Here is a 17,455-nt window from a genome sequence, read left to right on the forward strand (position 1 = left end):
CCTTTCTTCTGTATTGTCCCAATCTTGCACTTCCACCAACTGAAGCAAAGAGAGCTGTGATGTTGTCCAGCAAAATCACTGTAACCTCCTGGTATGATAGATAAGACTTTCAGATTTCAATCTTATTTTGAGGGGTTCCTGCTCTCCCATAGAAAATAAAATTACAGGTCACATTATGTGTGTGGTAAGGTGGTTTCTCCACCTGCACTTCAGCAAGAACTTCAGAACCTGGAAGACAATGTTTAACAGAGTTATAGTTGGTAAATATGAGGCTGACAGGTGCACCCACGCATATGCTCAATCTTAACATTATCTTCTTTCACTTTGCCTTTCACTTTGACCTTAATTTGTTCCAGGTGAAGTTCAGGTTGGATATTAGGAAAAATTTCTTCTCGGAAGGAGTGATGAAGTATTGGAACAGGCTGCCCAGAGTGATGGTGGAGTCACCATCTCTGGAGATGTTCAAGAAAAGGGCAAATGTAGCACTGAGGGACATGGTTAGTGGGCATAGTGGTGATGGGTTTGTGGTTGGACTAGATGATCTTAGTGGTCTTTTCCAATCTTAATTATTCTATGATTCTATAATATATGAAAATAGATATTGTATTTTAATCAGTGGGATGTAATTGTGTCTAGAATTATCTGATTCTTTTTTTTTTTTTTTGTAAATCATGACGAAATGAGGAATTTGGAAACATTTTCTCTTTGACTAGACTCACCTTGCTTTAACTGACTTAATTACCAGTTGCACAATATCTCATTAATAAGATTGGAATGAAAGTCATCTCTGTAACAGCTGACAAAAACAAGTATAGTCAAGAAAATGTGTGCACCAGGATCTGTTCCAACTGTTTGATGTTTGGCTATGAGGATAATTTGACTTTCAACAGGTTGTACCTCATGCTGTGTTTTACCCTGGGACCCTGTAATTTTAACTTTGCTCAGCTGCAGAGCAGTGCTCAGGTGACTGGGCAGGGACATTGTTCAGCCCCAGCTTGGACTCTTCAGGACAATGCCGCGTTCTTACTCGGAGCATCACTCGGAGCAAGCAGCTTTCTCAGGAGTATAGCCTTTACGTGCCTTCTTTCTCCACTGTCTCTTTGTGTGACAGAAGTGTGTCCATATCTAGCATCTCAAAATCCAGAATGAGAAAATAAGTCACTTCTATTGTGTTCTCAGAAATACAATAAAGATACATAATTCATATCAGTTGCCATGTAAGTGCATTCATTTACTGAAGGCTATGCAGAAGTCTCCCACTAACACATGTTAATTAAATGCTGTGAATAAAGCCTGTGATTTACCTATAAGAGAGAAGACTGGAAAGGAGGGAGAAAGCTAAGTCTGAGTGTTAGTGCTTTATCTCTCTGTGGGCTGAGAACTCAGAGTGGAGGCGATGCATCACTTCTTTCTTCCATTTTTTTTTTTTTCTGAAACAAAGCTCTACAACATTTCTTTTCATATGAAGCTACATTTCAGAAGATGATAATATTTTTCACAAATCTCATGAGGGACAATTCTCTAAGTGTAATAATGTTTCTTTATTACTCCTCTTTTGGAAGAGTAAAATTAATTTTTGGAAGAGTAAAACAAATCTTTCTTAAAGTATCAATTATTTATGCATATTAGCATTTATTTATTCCTATGGCTAAAATGTCTTTCCCATTTAAGATAATTTATTTAGAATTGCAAATGAATTCTGCTCTTTGCAACAGCATCTCTATAATGTTTTTCATTGAGATTTTGCTAAAATTGGTACTAACACCTCAAAAACCCCTGAAAAGAATAAACATCAAACTCTGCAGTCATTCAACTTGAATTATTTAAGTAAGAATGTTTTATATATTTATGTCTAAAGTAGCTAACACATTTATTTCAAATGTCTGAGATTCACTTGCTTAAGAAGGCCAAGATTTGCCTGCACCAGGGACACCCAGAATTTCATCAGCTGCAGACAGCTATCACTTGTCGCAAGGAAGAAGAATTAAATGCATATGAAGTGAGGAGCTGGGTTATACTCCATTCTTCAGCAAAGTCATTGACATGTTGTGACAAGAAAAAACAAAGCAGAGGTAGATGAGCCGCCGGAATGAACAGAGTGAAACTTATTTACCGAGATACACTCATTGCATAGTCATGAAAGGACAAAGATATTGCAGTCATTTTTCTGCAAAGCAAATGTTCCAGCATAAATGTTTCTCCAGAAAAGCAGTGAGCACAGTCCCTGTGGCATGAACTTCACAGCTCCGGTTCATGAATAAAAATGGGAGCTACAGGGAATACACTGAATCTCAAACCAGTTCATTTCTGGTGGGTGCTGATGGTTTTGCTTCTTTCTTTGCATGGTATATACATCCCATGAGATGGTTAATGACCCACACAATACCTTGCACAGCTCCTCTCGGGCTTCCAAAGAAAACAGTCAGCACTTTATATTTGTAAACCTCAAGACTCCTAAGGCTGTGATTAGATGCAGCAAATTTACACCAGTCCAGGACTTAACTTAGTATAGATTTAATCATTTACCCTGTGTTGTTATTTCTGATATAAAATGTGTCAGACACACAGCTGGTACCTGCAAATGTGACAAAATGTTCACAGCACATCTTATATTGCTTTACTTTTTTGTAAGCCTTGGTCTGTGTTTTGCTAACTATCAGCGTATGACGCAAGGAAGCTGAGAGAAGTTGTGGAGCTGTCCTTGTCCCAATGGACTACCAGCTACCAGGGCCATCTGTCTGAAAAACTTATTGGAGACTTATTGGCAGCCTAGATCTCTTGCTGGTCAGTGCCATGAGAGTTGGCTGTCCTGACTCCTTCCCTTTTCTGTGATCCAATAGGATGCTCAGTGTCAATCAAGAGACATTTTTTAATGAGCTAGTTTTCAAGTCTGTGGAAAGAGTGATGAAATATAAGCTCTCTGGTAAGTGTCCTGAGAAGAAAGAGAAGGATGCACTCAGAGCAGGATGCACTTTGAGAAATGGAGAAACCACCATTCCTGACACCGTTGCTTGGACTGTACTGGATTCATCAGTACTTACCCTTTCTAAATCCTTAAGAAGTCTTGGCCTCACTCTGCTCAGCCATAGGATGATTATACATAATCACAGCATTCCAATATACATCTAGTCAGAGCCTGCAAAAGTAGAAAGCTCCTGGATATAAACAGCGCTCTGTCATATCTTGTTCCCATTTTAGAATTCAATTTTTAGAAGATCAGTACTAAGGCCTATGCAAAATCCACTGATTTGGCGAGCTTGTGCATTTTGGGTGACTGCCAAAGGGAAATTTTAATGCAACGTATTTGTTCAGGTGAATAAAAGATGAGTGGTTTTCCTTTTAAGTCTATGAAACATCCATTTAAATGTCATTGCTGTTGCTGCTTTATTTTGCAAAAAAATTCTCCCACGTTCAATTCAAACTGGGTCCTTCATTGCTAAGTAATGTTATTTCATGGCAGTGCTGGGTATGAAGGGATGTGAATACGCTTGAAGTACCTTTGAATTTGCCTTGAGAGAAATGCAGAGAATTAAGAAAAGGCTAGTATTGTACTTTTTCGTTGAGGATAAAAATTGCTGTCAATCTTCAGAAAATTTTATAGAACTTGTCCATAAAGCCTGGCAATGATCCTATTTAAATTAATGGTTTTTTTTTTTTTTGAAAATGAAACAAACAAACAAACAAAAAAAAAAAACCCAAAGGAAATAAAACAGAAATAGTTGGATGCTGTGGTTCTTCAGGATTGTTTTGATTTTTTCCCAGTTCAGAGGGATGTAGAAGTCAGATAAGAAACAGAATTAAATGCTGAATGTATTTTTACATATCACAAATATTAAATAAACATTTTTAGGTTGCATTTCAATTTTTAAGTAGAGCTTGCTGAAAACCATCATGCTGAAGAAACTTAAAATTATCCTATTGAGTCCAGTCATGTCTTTTGGAAAGAGGTTATGTTCACAGAATCATAGAATTGTTTGAGTTGGAAGGGATCTTTAAAGGTCATTTGGTCCAACACCCCTGCAGTGAACAGGGACACCTACAGCTAGAGCAGGTTGCTCAGAGTCCTGTCCTGCCTGATCTTGAATGTCTTCAGGGACATCCACATCTCTGGACAACCCATTCCAGTGCTTCACTGCTCTTATTGTAAAACAAACTTTTTTCTTATATCCAGTCACAGTCTCCCCTCTTTTAGTTTGAAACCATTTCCCCTTTTCCAATCACAACGAACCCTGCTAAAAAGTCTGTCCCCTTCCTTCTTATAGCTTCCTTTAAATACTGAAAGGCTGCTATCAGGTTGCCCTGCAGCCTTCTCTTCTCCAGCCTGAACAGCCCCAGCCTCTTTGTTGCTTCATGTTGTTTCATGTGCTCTGTCTTGGTCAGGACATTTAACCTTCAGCCCTCTCTTTAACCTGATAGGATGTGATTCATCTCACCTCTTTTAGCTATCTGAAAGGCATGTGTTTGTCTGGTTGGTCATCTTGAACTCTGTAGGTAAGAAAGATGTCACATCTGAGAGAGGAAGCCAGTATCATTTGTAATAAGATGGACTAATCCATCCCCTGAAAAACACTGTTTTCCCTCTATTCATTGCAAAAGGAGTCTAACAGGAATAAAAACTTGCACCTTCAGCTGCATATTGAACTGTAACATGAGCGCTGTCACTGAAAGACCTGCTGCAGTGGATATATTTCTGATACTGATGCATGGAATTGCAGTTCCCCATCCCTCAATGTTGCTGCAAAGCAGGTAAGGAGCTTTCTGGTGGTTTGACACACAAGGAATATGGATGTGCACTAAACCAAAGAAGTCACATCTACTGTGCACTGTATTATAACAGGACTAAGTATAGAAACATAATAAAACATATTTTTTGCTTTTCCATGCAACTGTGCATGGAAGATCTTATGCCAATGTCTTATCTGAGAAAACATTTGATACAGTGCTCGCTGAATATGTGTTTTAAATGAAAAAAAATAAAACCACCTCCACATCATAATTGAAATTTCTATTTATTAATAAGTGGTGCAGTTTTTAAAGACAGAACATAAAAAATCAGTTAAGAAGTATTGTTTGCATAATATATTGAAATAAACATATTAAAGTTGTTCAAATATTGGACAGTGCCAGAATATAAATTACACATACAGTTTAAAAATTACAATAAATAATATTATAAAGAGCACTAAAGGCCACTTGTATAAAAGTTGTGTTCCCTTGTCAGCCAGAATCTGAAAAGCATCTTTGTAGCATGGAGAAAATTTCAGTGAGCAAGGCACAAATACTAGTAATAATAAGATGCCATAACTAGAAAACAAAATGCAGTTGGCCATGTAACCAGTCTCAGCATATTCTCAGGATGGAGATAGGATCCTGCTTCCAGTATTTTGCTTCACTTCACATCAGACGGAAGCTGCTAAAAGCTGAATTGGGAAGGATCAAATCTTACAGCCTAAATAATCAGAAGCAATAGTGATATCCGGGCTCTTAATTCTCATAGTTCCTGACTGCAGACACTTGAAAATGGCCCCTTTTTCCTCTGCACCTCTGAAAAATGGTCTTCAAAAGGCAACACTCACATTCATTCAAGTTTCCCAAAAAGTGATACCATTCCAAAGTTGTGAGGTGCTGCAGAAAATTTAAGTTCGCTCTTGGCACCTAAAGCTTAATGGAGAGGGCTGAGGGGAGCAAGGAATTAAGATCCGGCTCTTTCTTACACATTTTGCACTGAGCAGGACAAATCCAGCTCCTGAAATGCCTGGGCCCCCAGCAGGGCTGAATTTGCTCCCTAACCTGCATTTTCTGATCACTTTAGGCTCTGATCCTGCAAACTGATTGGATCGTGGTGCTTGCCTGAAGGCCATGAGTCAGCAGCCCCGCTATGCATGGTTCAGTGGGAATTATTTTGCAGCCTTGCTGGGCCACAATTTGAAACAGAAAAATATAAAACTACTTCCACTCTGAACCATAACAATGCAGCAAAGTTAGAGATAAGAAGAGAACAAATATATCCAAAGTCAGTTTAGAGACAGATCCTATCAATATCTCCATGTGCTTAATTCCTACATATTTAGTCAGGAGCCAAAATAATTAATCCAGTGCAGGGAAAAGCCAAAGCAAGGACAGCAGCCATTACCTGACTAGATTTTTTTCTGAAAGGATTAACTTCCTAAATGGAGCATAAAACACATTTTCTACAACTGCGTACTTAGACTAGGCATTCATTTCTGCAATAATTAAATGTTCTTGGTTTGAATCTAAATTGAGGAAGATTGATTGATGATAATGCAGCAAAGAGAGGTACTCAGTATAAACATACATACTTTCTCAAAAAAGTTACAGATGAGCTTTATTTATAGTGACAGAAAAATCAGTGTAAAAACATAGCTAGAAAAACTGTTTCCCAATCAGTGTTTTCACAAGGAAATTCATAAATAAAGGCAGATCAGGACCTCATCTTGACCCAATGCATTAGTTTGAGGAGGTTTCTCAGTGACTTCAAGGAGAGCAGAGGAACATCTCACACTTCCTAATTAAGAAAAACATTTCAAAGCCTGAAATGGATTCTTGTAGGAAATAAGAGTCAGCAAAGAGCAGATTCCAGTAAATAATTGTCTTTAATGCTAACTATGTGGAAAGAAAGATGATGGAAAGATATGAGCCTAAGAAAACTAATAGCTGTTAAACTGAAATGTCACATGCTAATGAAAGATGGAATAAATCTCATTTATTCATTCACACTCATTCCTAATATGAAAAGCAACATGAACCCAGAGGCCACTCTCAACTGAAATTGTGAATGCTTCCTTTTTTGTGGCAAACCTACTACAAAATACAGGCCCTGGCCTTTATATGTTGCCAGGGCCAACATCACATTATATAGTGCCCAGTGTCTACAGCAGACACAAATAGCTTTTTTTGGTTGATGCACTCCTTGGACTCCAACTGCAGTGCAGTCTGATGAAGTTCTGGTGCATATCCCAGATCTGAGATGATCACCAGGTTTCACCTTGCTGATGACATCTGGACACATTTACATTGCGAAAACTGAGAGCAGAATGAGTGCTCACCCTATTTTTAATTCTGATGATGGAGGAGGACAGAGCATAAAACCCTTCTGAAGTGACTAGTGACTGATTTAAATGGAAATAAATGCACTGGGTAACAAAATAAATTAATAATAAGCTTGTCAGACCCTCCTTGGCTCTCCCCTGGTATCTCTTCTAGAGAATTCAGAGATGTCTCTTGCACAGGGCTTTGCTGAGCTTGCCACTAGCACGTTCTGAAAGGCCTTAACTGGCAACTTAACATGTCATTAAATATTTCATGATGTAACTACAGACACCTGACCCTGTGTTTTTAACCTATGTATGGTAAAGTGGTTCTTACAACCAGCAGTAAATGCTAACTTGAAGGTAGTTCAGCTGCTACGCATACAGAATGTAGCATAGCCCAAATCCTGCTTTCCCTAGGGCTGCAATTTAGTATGCAAATAAGACTGATCCAAGCATCTGTCCTTGCTTGGATTCTCTCCTGAAATGAACATGCCTTTATAATGAGTTGATTTATAGATTTTCAGCCAGGCTTAACACTGAGGAAAGATTACCTCTGTATGACCTCGTGTGAGAGAGTTTAGAAACCTGAAGTGAAGAACTGGAGGGGAAACTGGGCACAGAACTATGTAACAGTATATTTATGCATAACTGCATAACAAAGACATTCACAACAAAAAACAAAAACTGATTGCCCTTGTTTGTGGGCTGCCTTGATTTTTGATTGCTCAGCTCTAGAAAGCATTTTAAGAAGGGCCAGTCTCCACCGAAATCAGTAGGAATGCCCAGCACTCGACATACTAGAAAGTGAAGCAACATAACTTCAGAAGAAGTCTAGCAATATTAAGATAAGTTTTCATTCTTTTTAGTCATCACAGGAGGGCCACTGATAAATACTATTATATTGAAAAGGCTGCAGTAGGTACAATATAGATGTTTCCAAGAATCATTCATAGTCAAATAATTTTTCTCAATGTGCCAAATTTTAATGAATTATACTTTTGCAGCTAGTTTTATTCTCGTTGAGTTTAGCTATGAAACTGCAGCAAACACAGACTATCTTTCAGATGAACAGCTATTTTGTCAATTAAGTAATTACTAAAATTGTACCCCGTTATTGGCCTCAGATCAGCTCCATGGACTCAACTCAGTCTTCAAAGGCTGTAATTGGAATGCTCTATTTACTCAAGTAATTACAAGAATTTCTTCTCCCTGAAGTTCTGGCCAGTAAGGCTGTATCATGATTTTAGCTGATGAAGGAGATGAAATATTAGAGTAAGAAGATCCTAATTTTTAGGTGTCTCTTAAACAGTGAAGATGAAGACAATGCCTATATCTGGAACAGAATAGATTCGTGTGGATGGAATGATTATCATGAGATGTCAACAACACTGAAGAAACAACAAACGTAGAATTGCCGACAAGTGGGCAAAACCCAACAAGGTATCCTCCACTGAAGCACACTCTATCCAGGCCTGTGCAGCACCCAGTTACATACATACATGGGAGTACCTGTAGAGAATCTCTTTCTTGTCCTCGAATTGTATGTGCCAACAGCGCTTAGCTGTAGAGCCACTACAGAAAATTCACTTTTCTAACATATTTCCTAGTCATATCCTCATGTCTTCATTGGTCAGTACTCTAGCCATGGTGGAGCCGTTAGATGTCTTGTGTGGCAGAGGTCATTCTTAACAGGAGGTGGATAGGAGCTATGGCAGAAGCTGCACCTTGGATTGATGGGGTGGAGGTGAGATCTTCATCCACTGACTGTGGGTGTCTGTGACAAGTGTACATCACAGAAAATCACCTTCTGCTCACTGTGAAGTCAGTAGAAAGTTGGTTGTTGTAGATAATCAAGTTAAAGGTGCAGTTAATTTCATCACAAAGATGGTGCATGCTTTGGGTCTTGTACCCTGTGCTCACTGACTGTACAGATTAGTTTTCCACCTTCTGTAAAGAGTGCATAGCAATTGAAATTGACATCAGATGGATGCTATTTCATGGACATTTGGATTGAGATTCTGCATAGGATATTTGGATAGGCTGTGTTTCACGAGCTGTATAGATACTGCATTCCAGTGTGGTGAGATCTCAGATTCATTTCTGCCCTATGCCCAGTGGGTTGGATTGTTTTCCCACTCTCTCTTAACACAATTTCCATTTTGCACAGAAAATGTTTGGCTGAGGCCTAATGAGTAAACTTATACCTCTGTTGCTCAGGGACAGGTCAAAATAATGGTATTTATTTATTTGTACACTGAAGTTAAATATGACTGCCATACATGGATTTGGAGCTGTCCATTTCAAAAAGAAACTGTAAACCAGACACTGGCATCTTCCTGCACTATAGAGCTCCCAGGGAATAGAAAACGTTACTCTGCAGATCTGAGAAGCTCAATGCACTTCACAGATATTAGTGAACTGAGCCTCACAACCTATATTTATGTAACTACAACTTCAAATTAACACACTGGGAAACTGAAGAACATTTATATTATGGAACTTGACATCATATAACTCAGTAAAAGTGTGGAGAGCAGAAACCTGAGCTTCTCTACAATGAAGAACTTTTTTTTTTTTTTTTTTTTTTGTAACAGAGAGAAACCTTGGTCCCATAAGAAACAAATGGGCTTAGCAAAAGTTTTTCTACAAAATAGGATTGTAATCATATTTTCAGCGATTTTATAATCACTAGTGGTGATTTTCAAAGTCGTTTGGGGAATTTATGCAGTAATTAAATATCCAAAACTGATCTCAGTAGGTGGCTTTGATCATTTTTAATTCTACCACTAATTTCAATTTAGCATTGTATTTCATAGGTAGTCATATAATAGATCACATGAGAAACATTTAGTTTACAAAACTGTTTCAGTAAAGTCATTTACTTTGACAGCTTTTTCCCTGCTTTGAATATTATATGCTTTTGGCTAGATTGGATAGAGATTGATTTACTTACATTGAAAAATGGATTCAGATTTTTTTTAATTCCACAAAAGGATAGTGCTGCTGAAACTAATTTGACTTTGCTGCTCTGTTTACAAAGTGTAGCAAGGACCATATCTTGGCTGTTACCAATCCACCATTGTTGGTTGTACTGAAGAGTATCAGATAGATATGTATCTTAGAAGAAATCAGCTGTACCATTTATATAGGGTAAAGTCATGCAAACCATGCTCAAAACTAAGCTCCTTAGTTTTGGTAGCATGAAAAAAACTGCATTAGTAAATTGTATGAAATGGTGCAGAATGACTACCACTAATATCACATGCATCTTATGCAGCCATTGGTGTTTTGAACTAGTAAGCTTTGGGTGCAGAGTAAGTGAGATATACAAAGTATGCTTACATTACACGGAGAAGTCAGCCAGTGACTACCCCCCCACGCACTTTTAAACTGGCTTATTTGAAGGGGTCCATATTGAATCTGAAATCCCATCCCCTGTTGAAGACAAAGGCATGGAGCCACTTGGTGTAAAAGGGTCAGTGTCTGTGTCTGTTTCCCCCTCTGCTAGGTAGCGTTTCTCTCTCATCCATGCAGATCCCCCATTGGGGCCAAATGGGAAATCATCTCTGTCTTGGGAGATACTGAAGCCACTTGGGGAGCGCTCAAGTTCCTCATGGTTGACGGAAAGAAGGGACAATGGGGTATCACTGTCTCTGGTCAAGCTCCTTCTCTGCCTTGGAGAGACTTTATCTGAGTAAGGGCTTTGCAGGTCTCCTTGGGAATGGTAGCTAACCTGGGAGTCCATTAATGTAAATATAGGCAGAACTGTTGGCCTTTCTGCATATGAAGTTGAGGAAGGTGTGGCTTGCAGTTTGCCAGAGTTTTGCCCACCTGTTGATAAAGGTTGTGAATGAGTCATGTGACCATGTGCTGAGAAACCATAAGGACTGACTTTGTTGACTGGAACTTGCTGGAAGTTGTAAGGAGTTTCATGAGTACACTGATCAGTGTATTTGTAGATTATTGTTTTTAATTCAGAATACTTGTTTTCTTCTCTCCTTTCCTTAGCGGGAGAAGCAGTTTCTTTCAATGGACTTATCTCGGCGACTTGTATTTGCAGCTGTTCCATATGATGCATATGCATATCAACAAGAAAATCCAATTTCTTCCCCATGTCATTCACCTGAAAAACATCAGTTTTATTGTATCATTTCAAGTCAGTTGCTCAATGAAACAGTCAATGATTCCATAGGTTCACTGCCCCCCCCAGTCATGTGTTGCCATCTTTATTGGTCATTAAGGCAACTATAAGATAATCATAACTTTCCCTTGAAAGCTGGATTCCCGTGGATGCCAGTTCATCTCCTGATTGCCTCAAGTTACGATCAGTCACTACGAACTGTGTCAAATATTTTTTTAGTGTTGCTACATATTTAGCAGTCCGGTATTCAATGACAGTCTACAGCATTATGACCAAAGTCTTGATAACATACAGTAAAAAGCTATTACCAAAATGCGACAGATGAAATTACCTTTGCATACAAATCTACTAACTCTTAACCATCCCACAACATCAAGATTACATATCAGTACTCACTTCCTTTCTCTTTTGATAGTACATTGCATCTGAACATTTACATAGGAATTGACATGAGTCAATGTCACTTGGCTCCACCTTAGTTATTTTAAAAATGTGTGTCATTAAGCAAGAGGCTAGAATGCATAAAGAGGGCTCAAAATACCTGTGGAAGCAATACTTTTAGGTGCCAAACCCTGTCAAAGAAGGTTGTACTCATGGCAAAACACCATGGATAGACTGGAGTTTAAGGGAGTGGAAAAGTCCCACCTAAACACTATTGTTGTGGTCTGCCACCATACATAATTATATTCATTCAACAGATCTCAAAATGCATACTTCCCAGGTAATTAAATTCTTTCACGGAAAACTAATCACATAGTTCTGTGATCATCAGTGCAAGACCTGTATGACTCTTGATCCTCAACAGTACAAATCTGCGTGGGTAAGACAAAGAATCACATAGAATTCATATCAACTTGTTGTCCATCATGGTTGTGAAGTTACATACCTGTCGTTCAACTTTAACAAATTTGCCCATCATACTTTGGTCTTCAGTATCTACTGTAGATGCTTTGGCTACATATGGATCATTTCTATAAAGAATTAATATCTCTGTTAGCATTCTATTTTTCTTTGCATCACAGTATTTTATATAAGAAAACTTAAATGTCATCTTGATGGTATATTAATATAGCTTCTTGGAGTCTCACTTATGAAAAGATTGAACAAACAGGATAAAAAGATCACTGTATACAATTTCAATGAATTTCTAAAGAATCAACTCTTGATCCTGAGTTTAAAATTATACTGTTTTCAATACCAAGCTAGAGATCAAGGCAAAACAAATGCAAACCAAAAAAGCTCAAAATAGAAGTGAAATTAGTTTCAGACTTGATGGGATAGTTCTAGATTTGGGAAAAATGTTGAGGTAGTAGATAGCAGGGCTACAGATGTAATACAGCACTATTTTGAAATTTAATTATTTCCAATTAGTGTGTTTAAAGACTTTGAATACTAGTTTTGTGGTTGAGTGTTTTTTTCCTCCATGTCATTAAAGCAAATAGAAAATGGCAGAGAGTGGAAGAGCTGAGACATTCTGGCCTGGAGATTTAAATTAGATTGCTGAATAAATTTTCTGCTATGGAGTAAGCCCCTAGGCTTTATTCAGAGTGTATTAAGAGTGAGACCTTTGCAACCTACTGTAGGGAACCTGCTTTAGCAGGGAGGTTGGACTTGATCTCCAGAGGTCCCTTCCAATTGTACAATTCTGTGATTCTGTGTCACTTCCTACTGCTTGCACATCAGATAGAACAAGGAGGTAAGAAGATGATCACTGCTTAAATAAGGAACCTTGATTTATAATACTGTGAGATCTGGAATAGTCACTGTTGAGATAAATTTTTATCTAAGGAGTTCCAAATAAACTTCAAAGAAATCTATGTCTTTCCCTACTCTATGGCAAAGCCTAGAGAACATAACTTAGAAAAGATATTCCCTGAAACTTTTGTTTTAACAGATTCAGTTCTCATCCTCCCCTTTTGATGAAATTCACAGCTGTGAATAGTATCTTAAAGCAGAAGCTATAACTAAAACATGTCAGATTTTGGAGGTTGGGTTACCATGGACAAAGCCCATGCAAATTTTGCAGTCTGCTTTATCTCCTCACTGTCTCTTCCACATATGTAGGGTTCTGTCTTTGTATTTACATGTTTTCAGATTTTTTACTACGTGGGATAAACTGGATAGAGACAAATTAATTTATTTTCTGTAAGATTAATTTTGTCCTGAGGAACTGTAATGGCTCTGGGGACAGACTGCTGATAGTTTTGTGTGGTTCTTCATGGGTATTTAGAGACAGATTGATAGATGCAAATAACAGATAAAAAACGTCATTTATTATAGAATTATTGCTACCAGTATTGCAGCAATACAATAGCATGCTGTAACTTTCACACCCAGAAACCTGTTCTTGCAGTTCATTTTCACTAACTCCTTCTAATCATTGATTCAAAAGCATAATGGCTGAAACTCTGTGCATGCCTTTTGATGGGGATTACAATAACACTTTTTTCACTTCAAGATGATAACTGGCTTACCTTAAAACTATTGGCAATTTTTAAAAAAGTTTTTAACTGGTCTCACTTGTTGAATGCTAAAAATTCAGTACCACAGCAATCGTATGTTCATATTTCATATAAAATCACATTTAGAAAACACAGAGAAGCTTAGATATCTATTACACGCACAGTAAGCTTAGATATCTATTATACATTATTCTTAGGGAAGCTAGTCTTGTTCTGATACAACATTTACACTTAGGTATCTTTAGCAACATATCTTAGTATAATTAATGTAACATTCTTCTAGCTGCAAGAATGAAGTGCATGGCTTTTGGTATGAATGAACATTATATTCTTGTTTTGGTCTGTGCAAAATACTAAGAATAATTTCACCTGGGAGACTGTTGTGAAGGGTAAGAAAAAGCTCCTCCCTTTTGGGATTTCTTATGCTTGGGAGTAGATGGAGGTCCAGGTGTAAAAATCATATCTACTCTGAAAGAAAAAGAAAAGTGCAACTCCGTGAGACTACCTCTAAATGCTAACACATGATACAAATGCATCTCTGCAGCACGCAATAGCAAAGACTTAAAAAGGAGTTTTGAAAATAGAGCTTAAAAAAGACAAAACTTGAAAAAGCAAACTAGATATTTCCTAGGTACTCAAGTAGTGCTGGACTATCAGTCAATGCGCCATCATTGGCATCTAATTATTCTTAGACACAATGAGCTGTACTTACTTACCTAGTTTTGACTGGAAATAGTGAATGGAGATTTAGCCAACTCAGTGATGAAAGTTTTGGGGAAAGTAAGGAATATTCATCTGACCAAATATGATTTAAAGAGGAATGAGCTGTGTCACAAATACCATTAATTACATTGACTAGCCCTCCATTAACTATGAGAGGAATCTCACATGATTTGACCTCGCTACTGGTGTTTCTTTCTACTGCTGAGCTGAACACCACAGGGCTGAGGCTGTGCTGTGATTCTTGCCTGGGCTCACCTGGGATTTATCTTCCCCCCACAGAGCCCTGCCATAAATACAACACAAGACAGGCATAATCACATCAGCACCTTTACAGCTACTAGCAGTTAAGCATTTTGCAGAGATCCCCTGCTGCTGAAAATCATGCAACAGCTCAGTTTAAGTTAGAGGAATGACCTCCAGCACAGGGTGTGTAAACCATGCTGCAGACACAGATTTCTGACATCATGAGCTCTCATCAACTTTCTGAGCTCACAAAATATTTCATATGTATCAATTTACACTTGAAGAGATTTAAAAGCTTTTGCGCTAGTGTATTTTTGCACTTGTATTAGATGGTTCACTTTGCACAGTTCAGCAGATAAACCAGCTCAAAAGAAAACTCTGTAGTGCAGCTGCAGCTTTTATTGATCATCTGCAAAAAGGGGAGAAAATTTCACTATAATCAACGGAGGCAGTGGTCAAGAAAATTCCCAGGATTTTTGATTGCTGTGTTCTACATATGAGCCAGTGCTCTCTTCTGCTGCAGCTACCCCAGCTAGCTACTCACTCACCTTTACTTTTTGGGAAAGAGACTTTCTGATAGACCAGCTGTGCTATGCAAAGACAGCTTCTGGGTAGCCTTGTACAAGCACAGACCAACTACACTTTTGCCAGCACAGTTCCACATTTTCCCCACTTCCCAGAGGATTCTTACCTTGCCTGAAGATACTTTATTCTGGAAAGCATATCAAGATGCCCTGCTGAGTATTGCTCTATCACATCCTTTACATCATAAGGCCTCAAAGTCTCCTTGAATTTTTTTTTATAGAGACGAAACTGTAGTATTCTGTGTAAAAGAAGGAAACATTACTAAGCTCCTGTATAAGAGGACTTGTCTGAATGAATTACCTCCTATTAGCCTTCAAGGTCAGGATAAACTGTATAAGGCAAAAAAAAAAAAGGAGGAAAAACATCTTGGCTTATGATTGAGTTTAAAGGGAAATTACATGAAATCAATTAGATTTGCACAGGATATGGGAGAGAAAGTTTTGCAAAAATAATAATGGCATGTCTTATGGAAGTGTACAAAACAGGGCAGCTGTAAATCCTGTGTTTGAAACCAAGCAGGTATCAGGAGGAGAAAAGGGGAAATTATGGAGGGAGCAAGGATGAAGTAACTTCCAGTAGGATGGAAGCAGTATTAATTTTTATTTTATTTGTATATATCAGTCAGGTAAATCAATCTTGGGTTATTGATAAAAATGATAAAATGAAAACAGACATCATATTCATGCAGAAGAAAACTAAGTATTGGGTTCAGAGCACTCATTGGTTATGGAAGTTTTGATGAGGGCAAAATGGACTTATAGACAATTGCATTTTGTGAAAGAAATACCTTCTATATACTATTTTCCTTTCTCAATCATTGCCCAGTTATTAGAAATTAAGTTCACTGTGGAGATGAAAAGGATGAATCTTATATAGGTTTTCAGTTATAATCTACCAATACAAGTTGTTAGTATGATATAGTATCCATAAATAATAATAATAAAAAAAGCTTTTCAGAAGTCATTAATTCAGATACTGTAAATGTATATTCTCTAGTAATGCAGGTGTTACTGTGCAATACCATCAACTGAAAATATAAAGCAAGATCTTTCATCACTTAGTAATTGATTGGAAGTTATTCTAGGCGGAAACCATTCTGAAATGGGAGGATGATGGGTTGGCTGAGAGCCTTGGCATGGATTGGGAATACATACAGTCATAATAAGCAACAATGGGACATCCATCCCATACACCTGAAATTGATTTATGAGCACTTCTTGATTTAGAGTATATAACAATCTTCTTTGAATCTTTTTAAAGAACATAGTATTTGGGGCACTCCAGACTTGACATTTTTCAACTAGATGTAGTAACTGCCTGGTTCAAGATTTAACTACCAGAATAAAAATGAAATGCAATGAAAGCAGAATACTTATATTGAGAAAATAATGGGGGAAGGGTAAAAAAATCCAAGTGCAGAGGTAATAAGGCATTAGTGAACTAATTTTGTGTTTTTGATGTGCTAAGCACATTATCAAGCCTTACTAGGAGTTTTTAGCCCCAGGGATTATTTCATGTGATGCAAAACTAGAAATGACACATGCCACAGGCTGATGACTGATCAAATGGAGATCTCAGCACCTATTAAAGCATGACAGACAAAAAAATATATTGCAGACTCACACAAATATAAATAAAGATTTATGTCAGTTGAGGATTTGTTGTTAAACTGAAATTTCAGCTTTACATGAATGTTACAGTAAGTTGAGCAGGATACTCCAATTATAGTATATTTTAATGATAAGGTGTATAATATCTTGCTTTTTAATAAGTATGTTTCTGGACAGTCTTCCAAAAATGGCCCGATCAGTGTTACTGAAAAACATTTTCCTTTCTGCATATTTTGAAAGAGGGCTTTGAATAGGATTTGCCTGAAGTTTTTCAGTTATCTACAATTGTTCCATCTATTTCATTCATAAAAATATGAAAGGCAACAAGTCATTTCCTGAAGCACAAACACTCAAAATCAAAACTGCGGAGAAGTTAAAGACACTTACCTGACAGCTCTGATGGCTGTCTTGAATGTGGGGATCATATCTTCCATGAGGAAGTCACTACTGTCGCCTCTCTCTTCTCCCCCAGGTTCCCCTGTTCCTGCATCTGCAAGGTAGGTCAAAAAAAGATGTGTGAACAACTGACGACACAAGTGGAATTTAGTAAAGGAACTTCTTTTGCAGATTTCTCTTACTCAAGTCAGCTCTTGAGAGAGATTTCATAATTCTGCTGGGATACAACTTCTACAGAAGATA

The 17,455-nt window shown here is 37.7% G+C and overlaps 1 protein-coding gene across 2 annotated transcripts in view; it reads right to left on the reverse strand.

The window, feature by feature from the left end:
- The window catches only part of KCNQ3 (potassium voltage-gated channel subfamily Q member 3), a 196,743-nt gene continuing 184,281 nt past the window's right edge, over positions 4,994-17,455 (reverse strand). For both annotated transcript variants that reach the window (XM_021388283.1, XM_021388282.1), the window contains 5 exons: positions 17,204-17,306; positions 15,313-15,444; positions 14,025-14,123; positions 12,080-12,164; positions 4,994-11,175 (listed from right to left, as the gene is read on the reverse strand). In XM_021388283.1, the coding sequence (XP_021243958.1) occupies positions 10,438-11,175; positions 12,080-12,164; positions 14,025-14,123; positions 15,313-15,444; positions 17,204-17,306 (1,157 nt within the window). In that variant the 3' untranslated portion in view covers positions 4,994-10,437. The remainder of the gene's footprint in view (positions 11,176-12,079; positions 12,165-14,024; positions 14,124-15,312; positions 15,445-17,203; positions 17,307-17,455) is intronic.

This window comes from Numida meleagris, chromosome 2, assembly GCF_002078875.1.
Source record: "Numida meleagris isolate 19003 breed g44 Domestic line chromosome 2, NumMel1.0, whole genome shotgun sequence".
In the NCBI taxonomy this organism is placed as follows: Eukaryota; Metazoa; Chordata; class Aves; order Galliformes; family Numididae; genus Numida; species Numida meleagris.